Here is a 17,842-nt window from a genome sequence, read left to right as displayed (position 1 = left end):
TTGATTCATCAGGCAAGCGGGAATGTGTCAAAACTGAAGTGATATTTTGACAGCTTGACATTTCTTACATACGTGTTTTTGTCAGAAGGTTATCCGCTCACGTGTAACGCGCAATCAGTAGAAGAAGAGTAAGAATAAATAAAAATATTTTTAAATATTTTTTTTACTTAAAATATTTTTTCTAATATATTAAAGTAGAATGTTTATTAATATTCTGAAACGCTTATCAAAGAACGAATAGTTTAAGAGAAAATAGCGTGAAAATATTAAAACAAAATATTAACACGAAAAGCTATTAAAATCACACTTCTATTTTGACACATTCCTTGCCGGACGAATCAACAGTCATAAAAAACGATCAGCTAGAAACGAACACAGCTGGTGACTATCGATCTGGTGAATGGTATAGCATCAATGCAACTGAGTGTATAGTAATATCATGGTAATAATCATATACGAAGAGCATTTCATGGTAAATTACTATAGGATTTTACAATCGATTTTGCAGGTTGACATTTTGCAGTAATTCATTATTTTCGTTTCATATGTGCTACTTGTATATTTTAGCTGAAATGTGTTATTATAACACTATGTTTTTAGTGAAATTCACTGTGTTCTTTAGGAAGATAGAGACCTTATTGACAACCTATACCCGAACTACTACTAGAAACAGTAAAATTGAAAACAATTAATATTAAAAAATCTACAATATTTTCTCCATGTAATATTATCTCGAAGCCGCGTTAAAAAATCCACTAAATGAAACACACGTTCCTCGAAGTATTATAATCCCTCGAGATTGTCTCCTAATTATTTCGACCATTGGCTTCAAAGTGCAAAAAAGCTGCGTCATTGTCCAACGTAGAAACGAATCTTTGCACGAAGGTGTAGGCTGGGAACGATCAAAATATCGTGATGTCGCGTCCGCGGAAAAATGGAAAGTGGTCAATTAATTGTTCGCGAGAGCGAGAGAGAGAGAGAGGGGGAGGGGTGGAGAGAGAGAGAAGCGAGATTCGGCTCGGAGAGGAGAGACCGCGGAAGAAGAGAGCACATCGGAGCGCGGGACACTGATGCGCCTGCGCGCCATCCTCGGGGACGCTTGTTATGGATGTCTCAGTCTCGGCTCGCCTGGGCTGTAGGCAACACGGCCGACGCCGAAGCATCGCGTCAAGTATCCGGCCGAAGAGCCCCGGGAGACGTTCTAAAGATAGAAAACGCGCGTTGGCGGTGCGCTTTGCGCCGCGCGCGACCACGGAACCGCGGCTACGTGGTGGTTCCCCGGCTTGTTCCCCGTCGGACGACGATGAGTCGCGCGTGACACGGTGAAATCGCAACGGCCGATCGAAGACGACGATCGAGGACGCGCGGCTGTCGCTCAGGAGGACGCGAGGTCGCGAGGAGGACCTCGCGTTTCAACCACAACGACGGCAAGGACGTTGTCGACGACGACGACGACGACGACGACGACGGCAACGACGACGGCCGCGAGCGACGTGAACGCGAACGACCCGGAAAAAACGTACAAGAGACGCGCGCGCGAATCGATTCGAGACGACACGCGCGAGCGGAAAGTCGAAGCGACGGGCAGAACCGCCGCTCGATTCGCCGCTCGATACTCGTGTCCGGTTAATTTCCATGGACTCGCGATTAGATTAGGTGAATTAGAGGAGCGGTGAGCTGGCTCTCTTGTGCTCGCCGCGTCGGCTTTGACGTCGGGCTGCACTCCTGCCGCGATCGTCGTTGCAGCAGCACTTGCTGATCCTCGACAGACCCGATAGACTCGAATGTCGCGTAGATAACTTCCTGCCGCGGACGGAAATTGATGGAGTTGAGTGATATATACATCGCGACGCATCGTCGTTGGGTTCGCGCGCGTCGGAACGCGTGATGCGAATTTCGCGACTCACGGGCGAAGTGGATTTCGTCTTGTAAGCTGTTTACCTTTCGGTAATGGCGCGTTTGTTTGTTCTTCTCTCGATTCGGCTATAAATGCGTTCAAGGCTATCGGGATCGACCGCTGCTTCTCTCTGCTCGTATCCGCCGTTAGTCCGCCGATACGCCATTTACAAAATTGGCGCGTACATTGCGGGGGTGTCCTTTCAACGTGTACCATAGGTGATTTTGCTTTGAACAAATACGCGCGTACGCTCGATAATAACCGTGATACACGAAAGGGCGACCGCGACCTATTTACATAAATTACGTAAATTGATTCGAAAACATACGAGTCAATCGTAAATGAAACAGAAATTACGGGCTTTTCTGGTGATAATGGTATACAGAGAGAACTTCTTCACTGCTCTTTTTTTTGTAGCTAAAAGTTAGCCTGTGATCTTACTCACGAATTAATTCACGAGGAACTGTAACCATATCGATACCTAAACTACTGAAAAGTAAAACTTTTCGCGCAGATTACACAGCTATCGGATATTTTTCACAAATAGCATTCAAAAACATATATTTAGAATTAACCGTAATTGAATCAGAAATTTGGGACGCAATGATATGCAGACAGAATTTTACGTTTTACTGTCTTTTTTTGTGGCTAAAAATTATCTTATAATCCTTTTTTCGTATTAATTCGCGAGAAATTATAACCAACCTCGACACGTAATTTAGACTATCGAAATTGTTAACGAAACTTTTCGCGCAGATTACACAGCTATCTATGTCAGCTATTTTTTACAAGTTACGAAAGTTGTGAATAATAAATTCCGGATTTTCGAGGCACAATAATATATAGGCAAAATCTTATTCTTTACTGCTTTAAGCTGAAAGACACCTTATAAACATTTTCTCGTATTAATTCGCGAGGAACTGTAACCATCTCGACACGTAATTTAGACTATTGAAATTATTGATGAAATTTTTCACGTAGATTACATAACTATTGGTTATGGTTTTTACAAGTAGTATTCGAAGACATAAAAATGGAATCAATCGCAAATAAATAAGAAATTTCGTGCACAAGATATGCAGGCAAAATCTCATCCCTTACTGCTCTTTTTTATAGCTAAAAGTCACCTTACAATTCTTTTCTCGTATTAATTCGTAAGGGACTGTAACCATTTCGGTACGTAACTTAGACTACTGAAATTGTTAATGAAATTTTTCGCGTAGATTACATAGCTATTAGATATTTTTTACGTCATATCCAAAATTATACAAATGAAATCAATCGCACATGAGTCAGAAATTCCGTGCTTTTCAGGGCACAATGATATGCAGGCAAAATGTTACTACTTACTGTCCTTTTTTTTGTAGCTAAAGGACACCCTATAACCCTTTTTCTCGCAATCTGCTGTTAATCATATCAACACGTGATTTAGACTATCGAAATTGTTAACGGAAACTTCTGACGGAGATTAACGCAGCTATCGGTGTAAGACATTTGTTAAAAGTAGACGAAGGTACGACGCCGATATCGCCGCCAGCGTATCACTTCGTGCGATGGACTGGCTCTCGTCTTGATGAAACGCGCCTGCACTTTTTGCATCGGAAACTTGAAAAGCCATCTAAGTTACCCGCGCTATACTGCCATCGTGCTTCTTATACGTACTTCCGCTCGGCTGATGCTTATCAACGTCGCGATCCGCGCGCTCGCCGTTACCTCGCCAGACCGACAACTGGGAACGTGAAGTTAGCGTTGTACGGCTCCGATGGGACAACGCGACCGAGGGTGGAATCTACCCGCCCGGCTGCCTTATTACACTTCCATCTACTTATCGACGCTTCCGCTCGCTTCCGCCTCAGCTCTCCCGCGAGTCACCTGCGAGTTCGTGCTGCGCGCACGTTTTCCGGCACACCTCTCCTCGAATTCGCAGAGGCACCGGTCGAGACGAGGCCGCGTGTTCCAGAAGATCTTCGAAAGCCCTCCGTCAGTGTCGTCGGAATTCCGCTCCGCCGCACTCGGTTCTTCCGTTTCTTCCACACGACGACGCTCTGGCGCATCGGGCTCCGCGAAGATTTGTCGGCCGGGATCTCTGTCTCGTCCCTTTGCGCGGAACTGATCCGATTTGATGCCGCCATTACACAAATTGTAGCGTTGCCCTGCACCGAAACTTCGCGAAACTTTCTGACAATCGAATCAACGTCGGATAATAAGAGATCGACCATTTATCGCGCGAGAAAATGCGATTGCGCGGAGGGAGGAGAGGCGGTGTCCGATAATGAAGCTCCGTCGCGACATGAACTTCGCGTCAGTGCGCTAAATAATTCGATGTTCGAAGTTTTCTTATTTGCAAATGTAATGTTACTTCGTTATTAAAACTGTACGGTAACTTTGTCTCGCTGTACTCTGTCGAGGCAGTAGTAAGACAGGAAATCGTAAGATTTATGTCACGGCCGTTATTTCATTATTCAAACGAGTAGTAAGACGAGAAATGACAATGTTTCGTCCGAGTCGAAATTTTGATCCCACTTTCGGCCTCTACGTTCTACTCAACGCCTATTTTGATGCTCCGCGAAACTTACATCAATCTCTCTTGATTCTATTTAATCTACTAACTTTGTCAAGAGGTCCTCTTTAGAGGTCCTCTCTACAGGTGGTATTCTGTACCATTTCTCTGCCATTTAGAGACGTTAAATAGAGTATTTCAGTTTCTATGTCTATTAAACGTACGCTAACCTTCAGTATATATATATATATATACAGGATGTTATCTTTTCCCCGCCTACTAAGTACATAGCGTTATTCCTTATGGAAAACTGAGTTGAAAGATCCTGAGCCATTTTGTCGAAATAAGTTCTTATGGTAACTTTTCAACATTTAACATATCTTTACAGCTAAACTCTAAATTAAAAATCTATTCAAATAACGTCCGCTTGAAACAAATCGAAGAAAATAGATTTGCTATCCACTTAGTCGTCCAAAGCATCGTTTGCGGAAAGTCTTGTTTTTTTGATCTTGTATTTCGTAAACTATTGCCATTTCGATATTTTCGTTCAGTACTTCTCGATTTAGATTTTTACGAGGAAAAAGCTATATATTTTATAATGGTGGCAGGAAAAATAATACCATCTTGATGTTAGAAAGTTCACGGGGGGTCTTGAAAGTAAAGCTAAAATTTCAACTTGGATACAATCTTCGTGTTTAGCGTGTTCGCTCATATTGACGGTAATGACGGCCTAAAGGAGCTTCATTAGTCACTTCATCAACTGCCTCACGCCAATTCGACGACATCGTAGACGGTGTCCCACGCGTCTTCGACTTCCTCTCGACCTGTCACTCGCTGGCGCCTCGATGTTCTCCGCCGCGGATCAGATCGATTGATCGTCTCGCTCAATAAATGTGTCATTAGGGCTGTATGCTTCAAGTTAATGTGTACCGGAGGTCGAGGAACTCGAGGGGGTGCCTAAAGAGAAGTGAGACTGTCTCAGTTCATTCGCACTGAACAAATAATGCGCGTTTTAGATTCGAATCTCGAGTAAATCGAAAGACAAGCGACGGTGAACGAGAAAGAACCGGTGCGCGAATACCATGGTGCTAAAATCCTTCGTGTTTTAGCGAATTCAACGACGCTGCAAAGAAGAAAATGGATATATTACTGCGAAACAATGAAAGGACTTAACTTGCGTGTTTAATGAATATATACACGTGTCTCGTTGAGGACAGGGAGAACGAAGAAGAATAAGAGAGACACACACACAGAGAAAGAGAGAGAGAAAGAGAGAGAGAGAGTGAGAGAGACAAGGAGGTAGGCAATGCGACTAAATGAAATGTGCGATAGAAAGCCGATCGACCCACCGCGAAGAGCAAAGAAGATTTAACAATAGGAAACTGATAGATATCAGCAAAGTTCGAGAATACGAGGGTAGCCTGCATGTTGGAAACAAAGATCCGAGCGAAAGAACGGACAGGGAAGAGCTGTTAGGTGAAGAAAATTGGACGATATTGCCAGGAAGGCAATTACAGAGGTATCCTCGGAGAAAATAAGGAAGGGCGAACTCTAATATATACACACATCCACACACATATATACATATATACACAAAAGAGACCGGCGATAAAGGTGGAGAAATCACGCGCAATGTTGAGAAATTTTGCAGCAGAAGTGACGAAGTGTGGAAATGCTAGTGAGAAAAGAAGATTCGGCGGCGGTGAGATCGATGTTGAAGGATAAATGAGCGCGGAGAAAGCTAGATAGATGAACCCGCGGAACGGGACGAGCGAAAACCGCAAGAAAGAGCGAGGAAGCTGCGCGAAGCTTAAGTGATGGAAAAGCGCGAGGAGGGGCGAGTTCGAACGGAGATGAATAGAGGCAGGTGCGAGGAGATGGATTAACGTGGATCTCGGGATCGCGCCCTTTTAATTTGCAAGGCGGGCTAAATGAACGGGCATGCGAAGGGTGTGAGAGCCGGCTATACGCGACAAAATCTCTCGCGAGCGGGCGAGAAGCTGCTGGCGGAGAAGTTCACTTTTGCTTGTCTCGTCTTCGTGCCAACGATGGCGGACGATTGTTCACGGGTGACTAGCTTCGAAACGGCCGGCCTGCTGTTCTAGAGCGCACGTGCTTCGTAGAGATCGTGTGATCGTGCGCACTCAAGAGGGGTACACGTATGGTGGGACCCTCCACCCTCTCGACCGGAACGACCACAGCAAGTGTTCGCGCGAGTGTTAAAAGGCGCGCATCTTGATCATCACCCCCTATCAGCGAGAAAATCGTGTCGGAAAGATCGATTCGAAACGGCGAACTCTGTACCGAAGACACACGCGAATTCCTCGAGTTTGACCATGTGCACTGTGTTCAGGGATATTTAGGGGAAAAACAAAGTAGAGGAGAAGCCAGGCGGAAAGAACGAAAGCGCAAGGGTTCGGGAATTCAAGATAACGCGTTAATCCAAGAAGTCTCACTACTGCCGATTTTGAAAAAACTCTAGTTCAGTCCTCGTCGTCGCTTCATCTATATTCCCCAGCGAATTCGTCACACACACACACACACGTACACGCACAATACACGTATAAATATACGCGCGCGCACACACACACATACACGCGCGCATACATATACATCGTTCTCGCAGAGTATAGAGAGTGCGATCCTGTTTCTCGCCGATGCGCGCCGTGAATCCCAAGAGAAAGAGACAGGAAGTGGAAGCGACACCGGAATTGTACGCGAAGTGCCGCCGCCACCGCGTGATCTTCGGGCTTCGAGGTGCGAGCTGGTGATCTCGTTTCGCCCTCGCGCGGCTCGCCTCCGGTATAGTGTCTTCCGCGACGCAGGAGCCTCGTGGCCGCGAGTCTCTCGCCGCAACATGGGTTGCGAACTGAGCAAGCTGGCCACCTCGAAGTCGCGCAATCAAGCCGGAAACGATGGCTCGTCGCCACCGCCGCCGCCGGCCGCCACGGATCCTCGACTTCCGCTCACAGCCCGGCAAAAATTTACGGTCATCGCCAGCTGGAAAGCTGTCGCCAGGGCGTTGGAGCCCACGGGCATATACATGTTCATAAGGTACGACATCGTCGCAGTTACCGTCGCCTACCGAGCGATCCACCGTAGAGAGATTCTGTCGTGCGGGTGTAAAGACGCTACACACAGAAAAGCACTATCGTAGTGCGATTACGAACAGTCTAGTTCCTCTCTTTGAAGTAATGGCTAATTTTCAACAAAAACTACTTTCTTGATAATAGTCTTCAAATGTACTCATCATAAGGTGATGAGAAAAGTTTGTTATTCTTTAGGAGAGTATCATAAAATTCCAAGAAAAAGTTTATTCGATTCTGTGTAGTAAGCAGTTAGTAAGCAGAATTTTTGTTTTAATATTCTTGATTAAAATGCTAAACTCACTAGGATTCAAAATGTATTCTGAGTAAATTTAATACTTGTGATGAGCTTATGGATACATTTACAGACATATAAACGTACCAAATACTTGAAACAAATAACATTTACTCGCATTTTTCTGTGTGTAGATACATTGAGAAAAAAATGTTTGGTATTAATCGCATGAAGAAATAATCATTGTAAATTATGGTTAAGAAAATCGTTATTTTATTAAATTCTACTATAGTGTTAATGATAATAACCCTTATATGTGTATAAGTACTACCATATATATTTTCGTGTTAGAACAATCAAAACTATATATATATATATATATATATATATATATATATATGGTTAAGACCAAAAATAATTATAATTTTAATTATATCAATCATTTTTTTCTCTCAGTGTGGTCGATAATTTTGCACCGCAACCTATTCAACCTATTCAACACGATGTTATGCGACCGAATCGAAAGCGGTGGGATTTTCGTTCATCGCGTTAGCTTCCTCGCTAAATACCGCGATTTTTCTGTGCTTTTGCTTTCTCAAGGATTTTCCCTCTCAATCGAATCGTGTCCTTCAGCAATCGAACGAGTCAATCCGAAATTAAATATGAGTAGCTTAACTCTGTGCGCATGTTGTTTAAATCTTTTGATTATCTTATTCTACAAATTTTTTTTTTATAACGTGTAAATAAACAAACATGATATTACGACAACATACTCTTTTCCTTTAAATAAAAATAACCTATTATATTATTATAAAGAAGCATCCATACTGTTTGTAATTTTTGAAATTTATTAAATTGAGACGTGCAACTTTAACTTCGTATATACACTGTGAGAGAAGAAATATCTAATAAAAGTTAGTAAATATTAATTTTGTGGGTACTAATAGCGTATTCACTCTCTCTTAAATCCAAATTCTTTTATTTAAATAGAACAAATAATTGCTTTCACGAAAAACCGAGGTTTTCTTGAAGTCTTAAGAAAATATATATTTTTTCCTTTGAAATATATTTTATATTAGTAAAAATAATATACGCTGTTAACACTCACATCAAATTTACAAAAATTTACATCAAATAAAAATTTACTTTTTCTTAGCCACTTTTTCTCTCATTAATTCCAGGCGCAAGAAATAAGGCGCTTCATAATTATTAAGATATCTTGCATTTCTCGGTTGTTTCATACATTATCGACCGCTGGATTACGTAACACGGTCATTAGTTTAATCGTAAGGCCTCATGCAGGAAATATGAAACGCGATAGGAATGAGTACGCGTAGATGATAGATCGAGCACTACCAATCCTTTGAGCCAATTAAGATAACTACCTCGATAAACGATATCATTGAAACTAAATAAACTCACTGGCTGATTAATGTGTGTTTCGCGCGGGAGTTATCTAGATAAAAAAATACAATGCGTTGTAACAACGCACAAGTAGTCTTTAATTTATGTCGTAATATCATCAACGAATTATATTTGACGCCGGAATACTTGGGAACGACAAAATTGGACATCCTTTTTTGCGAGGGAGTGTAATTACTATATCCACATGAACTACTTGAAATTTCAAGCATGCGGAGCGACAGACAGCAAGCCGATTAAGAATTGAACTTAAAATAACCACGAGAGCACGTGTGTGACCCGCATAATCGATCTCGCACGTAATACGCGAATGCACTTCACGCGAAGTTCCCTCGAAACTTGCAACCGATACTCAAAGTCTGTAAACGCAGCAATTACGACCTACCGTTTTCCAAATCTGGAGAGACGTAGAATGAGTGAGTGATAGTTTGGCAGCTAAATTGCTACACGAGATGCAGCCCGCTCAGGGCTCACGGTTCGAGGGTGAAAACGAAGATATTTAACACCGCGGGGAAATGCTTCGAGCTTACGGATAATTCCTGTACGAATTCCGGTTTCAATAACGATCGCATCGAGACGAGAGTATCTGTACACTGAGAGAAAAGTTCACGATATTCGGTCAAGGATTCAACGAACGCATACACACGTTCCAATCAAACTTGCTGATGAAATTAATCGAAAACTTCCCGAGTAGAAATTTATCTAGTTTCTGATCAATAATTGTTTAGGAATTTTTGGTAACCAGCTAGGTTTTAGCCAGTTTTCTTGGCTAGAAACTGACTGGTTTAGTCGACACTCACTTCGCCAAAAACTGGACAGTTAAACTAGACAGTTTCAGATCAGTTTTTAATTAGATTTTGATCAGTATCTAACCTGTTTATTTGCAGTTCCTAAGCAGTTTTTTACTAGTTTCTATATAGTTTTTGACTATTTTATAAGTATTTTTTATCGGTTTCTGATCAGTATGTATTTTTTTCAGTTTATTAATAGTTATAAATAATTTAACTATATATATGCATCGAAACAATAATTTTATTAAAATTAAATTTTTATAATTTTTATTAAAAAAATTTTTCAACTTTAAAAATTTTATTAAATTTTAATAATTTTATTTAATTTTATTAAATTTTATTTAATTTTTATTAAAACAATTTTTCAACTTTAATATAATATTTTATTTTATTTTGGCCAGGAACTATCTAAAAAAAGTTTTTCAGTAATTTCCGATTTTTTGCTGGACAGAAAATACACAGCTTATCATTTTTCTTGTATAGTTTCTGACAAATAATTGGCCCAAAAATACTGAACAGTATTTTCAGAGTTTTTACTGGGAAACTATTCAATATTCACTTATTATTTTTCTTGCATAGTTTCTGACAAAAAACTATCTAAGAAATATTGAACAGTATTTTCATAGTTTTTAATGAACAGAAACTGTAGTTTTTCAGTATTTACTTACTATTTTTTCAAGTTTAGTTTCTGACTAGTAATTGGCCATGAAAAAGTAGCCAATATTTTCTGTCAAGTTTCAAAACAGTAACTGTCTAATTAATCCTAGTTAGTAAAAACTGTCTAGTTACTGGCCAGTAATCAGTTTTTCCCTGAGATGTACTTCGGTTAATTAGACGACCAAAGATGATCTGATATATCGCTGGAGTGGAATGTTCGTTTGTTAATTTTCTATCAACTCGCGAGTTTTTTTCACGATGTAGATGTACCGTGACTGAAATTTCGACAATTTGCAAGCGTGACGCGTCATTATATGGGGCGTGTGACGCCATCGCGTTTGGGAATCGATTTCCTCTCCGATAGTGCCATTAGTATATCGAAAAGGATTTCCCATCGCCGGCTTCCGCGTTTGCAAGACACGATGGGTGGCCGTACCTTCTCCCCCGGCTCGGGACACGGCGTGTTTCGTTCCCGTCGTTACGCGCCATTACGTGATTAGCTGAGCGTTTAGGCTCTTCAAGGCCGCCATCAACGTCAGTCGCAGCCCTGAGAGAAGGTGGTTGTACCCGTCGATCCTTACCCCCTTCTCACGTCCGTTCTCACCTTTGCGACGTTCCTTTGCACAGAGGAGATCTATCGGTGGATCGTAAACCGGGCGTCGGCCGTGTGTCATCGCTCGTGCATCGGACTGAGGGATAATCTTCCTTCTGGAGACCGTATTTTGATCGCACAAAGCCGTGCTTGTGACGCGCGGGTTAAACGTGAAAGCACCGGCCCGTCGAGACCGTCGTAATTAAGGTCGTTTAATCCTTAAATATATAAATTTTTATATCAATGCGCGACTACCGTTCAAGCAGCACACTAGTGCATGAAAGTGGGACGTTTGTAATACTTTTTTATAATGAAAGAGACGCATTCAAAATCCTCTGGTTAGAGTATTATGAAATATTTGTCGTTCTTTTGTTAAATTTTTATTTACTAAGAAGTTCCCATCTTCTTCTAGACTTAAGGCTTGTATTAATACTCGTTACTTCAAGCTTGTCTCATGTGAGATATTCAGATTTTTATTCGGAATTGGATCCAAGCTCTTCAGTTGGATTATATGTTATATATAAGATTTATGTTTTATATGACATAAAATTATATGTTAGTATGACATAAGATTTGTTTGCGTTGTTTGCACTTTTGATACTTTTACACTTAATGCTCGTTGCTGGCTTCTCTTTGGAAAGAACAGTTTTCATTGGATTTCGCTCATTCGCGTGGTGTGCAACGGACATTACGTGCAAGAGTGTCAAAAATGCAAGCAATGCGAACAATCGCATGTTCACAATGGCAGTTTAACTGAAAACTCTCGTCTAACTTTGAACTCAGATCTGAGTATTTCACTTGAAAGAAGTTTCAAGTAACGATTATTAATATGGACCAACCTTTAGGCTACCGACATTTTTTCATTAAAAAAGTGGTCTTTTTCCAAAAAACTTTTCTATATAAGTAACATACATAGAATTTTGAGATTTGTGCAGAACCACAAAAGTGGTTTTCCCGGCAGTTTAAGCATTAAAAAGGAAACAAAAAGATCTCATTAGACGTTTGAAAGGAATCCCTAATTAGTTTCTTATTTTGTTCAGAAAAATTATTGATACCTCAAAACTGGATGATCTGTTTTACAATTTTATCGGATAAACACGACGAACCCTTCGCGTTAACTTAGCACCTTCGAGATCACACAGAAGGAGGGGAAAGATAGGCAGGACTCGATTGAAAAGCTCTCCTGAGTGTGCGTAGTGTAAACAACCAGCTTAAAACAACGTAGATAAATTTTTTTCCCAAGTATGCTTCAGGCGAAATCTTGGCATTTCGATGCGAGATATCTTGTCGCGAAAGGGAGGATGGATTCAGTCTTCGCATTGCGAAGATCTCCCCCGCCGAAGGACGTTCGATTCGAGTCCGCGCGGGAGGAATTTGGCGGTATAATTAGTTCACCAAGTACCGACGCGAGAGACTAGCACTCGCGCCTCCTAATTTCCGGTGGATTTAGCGAGAGCTTCGAGTCGACGTGTCAGCGTCGTAACGAGGGTAGAATATCGCGGAACTGCTTTTTGTATAAGTAGTACTTTGCCACTGTGTGGAAAAGAAGAGAGAGAGAGAGAGAGGCGGGGGAGTAAGAAAAAAGTATCAAAGAAGCATTTTCCCCCAATTCCGCAGCCGCATAGTTAAACGGCGTTATGCGCGCGATTCGTGCGCGATCCTATCGCGAAACACGCGCGACTATCTCCTGATTCGCCTAGTAAACGAAGGCCTGGCATTGGTACGCAGAAGGTTCCGGATGGAATCGGAAATGCCGGTTATATTGTCACGAGATTGCCGGTAAATGCTTTTTACCCGCCCAGCTCAGCTCTCGCCGCTCGCGTCGAACGGCCGCGACAAAATGTCCATTCGACAAAACCGGGCTGACATTTTCACGCGAGCGGAATTTTCGGAATCTCTTTTCGCACATTCCCGATCTGCTCGGGCCTTGCGATCCGTTTAGTTTTTTTTTTAGGTTTACTTTTTTCCCCGTCGATGATCGCGCGTTTTGACAAACGACGCGGATTGGGCAAAGCGAAATGATGTACACGCAAAACATTTTAAAATCGCGTTAAACATATGTTTCTTCTCACAGCATTTCTCTATTATACTGACATTGTAGTGTGAAATATATCACGAAAATATAAATTTGACGAACTATCGAACATCAAAAGATGACCTCGCTAAAAATCACAACACAAATTGTGAAAATTATACCGTCGATAAAATAACTTGCTACTACATAATTGAGATATCGGATTTGTGACGTCAGAAGCGAGAAATGATGCTAACGAAAGTTGCGTGCCATTTTTTAATAATAATAAGTACGGACAAAAGAGCATTTGAGATTGTTTGAGTACACTTATAAAATTGTTCGAAAAGTATATCTTTTCCTTGATGATCAATAAATAGTCATATAATAAACGCCAAAATAAGACGTGAAATAATGAAATGAGTGTTTTGTTTGCTTCATTTCATCATTTATTATACGCGTATTTATTAATCGTCAAGGAAAAGGGATACTTTTCGGACAATTTAACAAGTATGCTCAAACAATTTCAAGTGCTTTTATTCGTCTATATCGTCTATATTTATCTTTATTTAGAAATGGCACGCAACTTTCGTCATTCGTCGCTTCTGACGTCACAAATTCAACATGTCTGCTGTGAAGTACAAGGAGCCTTAAGGCTCCTAGCTTCTTGCATTGTCTGTCCCTTTTTAATGACGTCAGAAGCGAGAAAATGCATACTAAAAATTCTTGCAAAATGCATTAAAATAAAAATATGTACTCATAAAGTAACACTTGCAATCGATTAAACAAATTTATAAGAAATTCTGTGCACTCCTCTTTTACTCTACAATCAATAAATTAACGTGACATATAATTCAACCTACTTTTTCGTCTATTTCTATTCAGATTAATTTACAATAAATTATTGATTGTTAGAGCAAAAGGGGAGTGCACGGAATTTCTTATAAATTTGTTTAATTAATTGCAAGCGTTACTTTATGGATATATATTTTTATTTTTATTTCATATATAGTTTATTTTATAAGAATTTTTAGCATGCATTTTCTCGCTTCTGACGTCACTAAAAAAGAGATGTACAATGCGAGAGGCCAGGAGACTTAACTGTATTTTGAATTAGAGTGCTGATATACATATCGATATATCTTTTGTTTTCAAAGTAACTTGTCTTACATAGAACTCTTACGTGGAACTGTCAATGTTACAGCTGCTTCTAGACAACGTTGCTACTTTTTCGGAATAGTAAACAGTCATACGATGCACGGATATGTAGATGCATTGTGCGTGGTCGAAATTTTCGATTGCTACTAGTGGAAAAATGTTAAAGCTATTTTTGGTATTGTGTGTATTACATATTACATCTATATTAAATATAATTGAAGATGAAAACTGCAAAATTTCTTCTTTATTGTAATAAAATTTAGTTTTCTTATATTATGCAAAAACACATTCAAGTAATAATAATAATTTTACAATAAAAAGCTAAACATAACATTTTCAAGTAAATATGTAATAATTTCAGTCATAATATATATATATATATATATATATATATATATATATATATATATATATATTTCTTGTCCAGTCACTGGATACAATAAAAATGATAAGTGCTGGGCAGTTTTTCTGTCTGCTGAAAACTCAGAATATACTGGCCAATGTTTCTCGGTCAGTTATTGGCTATAAATAATTGCAATTAAAAATAAAACTACAACTGTCTTAATAATGAATGAGTTTGCACGTGAAGAGGCTCTATCTTCTGAATATTATTATCTTCATATTATTTTCATAATGAATAATAAAATAGAATATTTTACAATGTGCAGAGAGAATCTTTCAAATGATGAAAATTGTTTAACAGAATTTTACGCAGAAAAAAGTTTGGTTAAAAGCTGACCAGAAACTAGACTAGTTTTGCCGTCCAGTTACTGACAAAGCAAAAGCAGGCATCGCCTAAATTGGACAGTAACCAAAATGCTGGCCTGGTTACTGGTCAGAAAGAGGTCGCTCTTTTTACTTGGGTAACGATTAAATTACGTGTCCGTTTTTGTTTTCCCCTGAAAATAAATAAAGACAGACATATGTTTTAATTGTTATATATATATATATATATATATATATATATATATATTTCTCTCTTTTTTTCTGTATGGTCCAAGATCATAAAAATTTTGTTATAATATTTACTACAATATTTTCTCCGTGTACATTACAAATTCAATATACGTGCAAGCGGTTCGTCATATAACGCGAATTCTAACGGCTTACGGAGTAATGAGAGAAAGATGTCCGGCTCGGAGAGTATTACGATCGCGTTTCCCTCGTCACAATGCACCGTTACCGTAACAATAGCTTCGACGAACCGAATTCTCAGGACTTTCCGATAAACGCTACTCTATATAAGCGGGCTATGATCGAAATTCCGGAAGGTCGCTCGCTTTTAATTGAAGCACATCGGGCCCGGCGGCTAGAAGCGACCGGTTCGCGTCGTTTATCTTCAGCGAACACAATCGGACATCGATCCAATCGTAATACGTCGTAAACGAGATTACGTCCGCTCGAGAACACCGTGCGTGTGGATCCCTCGTCGGATTAAAGTTCTTCATCAAAGATCGGCCGACGACGACAACGACGAGGACGAGGACGACGCGAATCTCGTCGCATTCCGCGCGATATTGGATTGACGGCGATTAAGTCGGACAATCGGCGAGAGCGTAACCCAGCCTGTCGTCCGCTCCTCTTCACCCCTTATTTTATCAAGCAAGCCGATACCCGACCTCGTCGCGACTCTTTTTCCCCTTCGCTTTTTTCCACCTTTTTTCTCCGGACGATCGTCCGGCCTTTGTCACGGTGACTGTGCTACAAGGGATGAAATGAGGTATATAGTCTGCGATTGCAACATTAGTACGTCTGACTGATTAGGATAGGCTGAAGCTATCGCTCAGCCCGGTTGCACCGGTTGCAACCGAGTGGTAAACCACCTAACAATTAAAACATATGTCTGTCTTTATTTATTTTCAGGGGAAAACAAAAACGGACACGTAATTTAATCGTTACCCAAGTAAAAAGAGCGACCTCTTTCTGACCAGTAACCAGGCCAGCATTTTGGTTACTGTCCAATTTAGGCGATGCCTGCTTTTGCTTTGTCAGTAACTGGACGGCAAAACTAGTCTAGTTTCTGGTCAGCTTTTAACCAAACTTTTTTCTGCGTAAAATTCTGTTAAACAATTTTCATCATTTGAAAGATTCTCTCTGCACATTGTAAAATATTCTATTTTATTATTCATTATGAAAATAATATGAAGATAATAATATTCAGAAGATAGAGCCTCTTCACGTGAAAACTCATTCATTATTAAGACAGTTGTAGTTTTATTTTTAATTGCAATTATTTATAGCCAATAACTGGCCGAGAAACATTGGCCAGTATATTCTGAGTTTTCAGCAGACAGAAAAACTGCCCAGCACTTACCATTTTTATTGTATCCAGTGACTGGACAAGAAATATTGGCCACTGTTTCCTTGCCTAGTATCTGAACAGTTACTGCCTAATAAATTCTAGCTAGTAAAAACTGGCTAGTTTCCTGGCTAGCCAGTTTCTGGCTAGTGTAATCAGTTTTTCTTGAAAATTGTTCCACTTAGGTAGTTAGCTTACTACATCCAACTGCAAACGAACCTTAGTCGTTGCGTCAGAATACATTTGTCCTGAACAATATCACTCGAATGTGTACGATGAATTTCCGAATCATCAATTAGCGACGAACTCCGGGCACCGATAATAGTTCACCGCTTTGATTAGCTGCGTTTGGTAGTAGCGGGTTCAGACTTTTACTGGGGCTATATCGCGGTTTCGTTAGCGTACAAGCCTGTTCCACAAATTAATTCGACCGCGGAACTCTACGATCGTTGCCGGCGCTGCAACATCACTCGTGTAATCGTGTGCGCGACTTCATATGACGCAGAGCCCGTGTGGGAAATTGAAAGAGATCTATTCTCGTCTGATGACAATTCGTCCGCGAAAGCCTTACGAAACCGATAAATTAATAGGCGAGAATCTATCAATAGCCCAAGTAGAAACATCTCAGGGAAAAACTGATTACTGGCAAATAACTAGACAGTTTTTACTGGTTATGATTAATTAGACAGTTACTGTTTTGAAAATTGGCAGAAAATACTGGCTATTTTTTCATGGCCAATTACTAGTCAGAAACTAGACTTGAAAAATAGCAAGTAAATACTGGACAGTTTCTGTCCAGTTTCAGAACTCTGAAAATACTGTTCAGTATTTCTTGGGTAGTTTTTTTGTTAGAAACTATGCAAGAAAAATAGTAAGTAAATATTAGATAGTTTCTGCCCAGCAAAAACTCTGAAAATACTGTTCAGTATTTTTGGACCAGTTATTTGTCAAAAATTATATAAGAAAAATGATAAGGAAATGCTGTGCGTTTTCTGTCCAGCAAAAAATCGGAAATTACTGACGAATTTTTTTGAGATAGTTCTTGATCAAAATAAAATAAAATATTATATTAAGGATGAAAAAATTTTTTTAAATAAAAATGATAAAAATTTAATTTTAATAAAATTATTGTTTTGATATATATATATATATATATATATATATATATATATATATATATATATATATATATAT

At 39.9% G+C, this 17,842-nt stretch overlaps 1 protein-coding gene across 1 annotated transcript in view; it reads left to right on the top strand.

Annotated features, from left to right (window-relative positions):
• The first annotated feature begins 1,953 nt into the window (after positions 1 to 1,953).
• The window catches only part of LOC116853133 (neuroglobin-like), a 53,880-nt gene continuing 37,991 nt past the window's right edge, over positions 1,954 to 17,842 (top strand). The window contains exon 1 of the mRNA XM_032834026.1: positions 1,954 to 7,451. Within this exon, the coding sequence (XP_032689917.1) occupies positions 7,255 to 7,451 (197 nt within the window). The 5' untranslated portion in view covers positions 1,954 to 7,254. The remainder of the gene's footprint in view (positions 7,452 to 17,842) is intronic.

Source organism: Odontomachus brunneus, unplaced genomic scaffold (genome assembly GCF_010583005.1).
Source record: "Odontomachus brunneus isolate Ranch 3 - 2012 unplaced genomic scaffold, Obru_v1 Obru_scaffold_279, whole genome shotgun sequence".
In the NCBI taxonomy this organism is placed as follows: domain Eukaryota; kingdom Metazoa; phylum Arthropoda; class Insecta; order Hymenoptera; family Formicidae; genus Odontomachus; species Odontomachus brunneus.
This window is presented reverse-complemented; position numbering and strand designations above follow the sequence as displayed.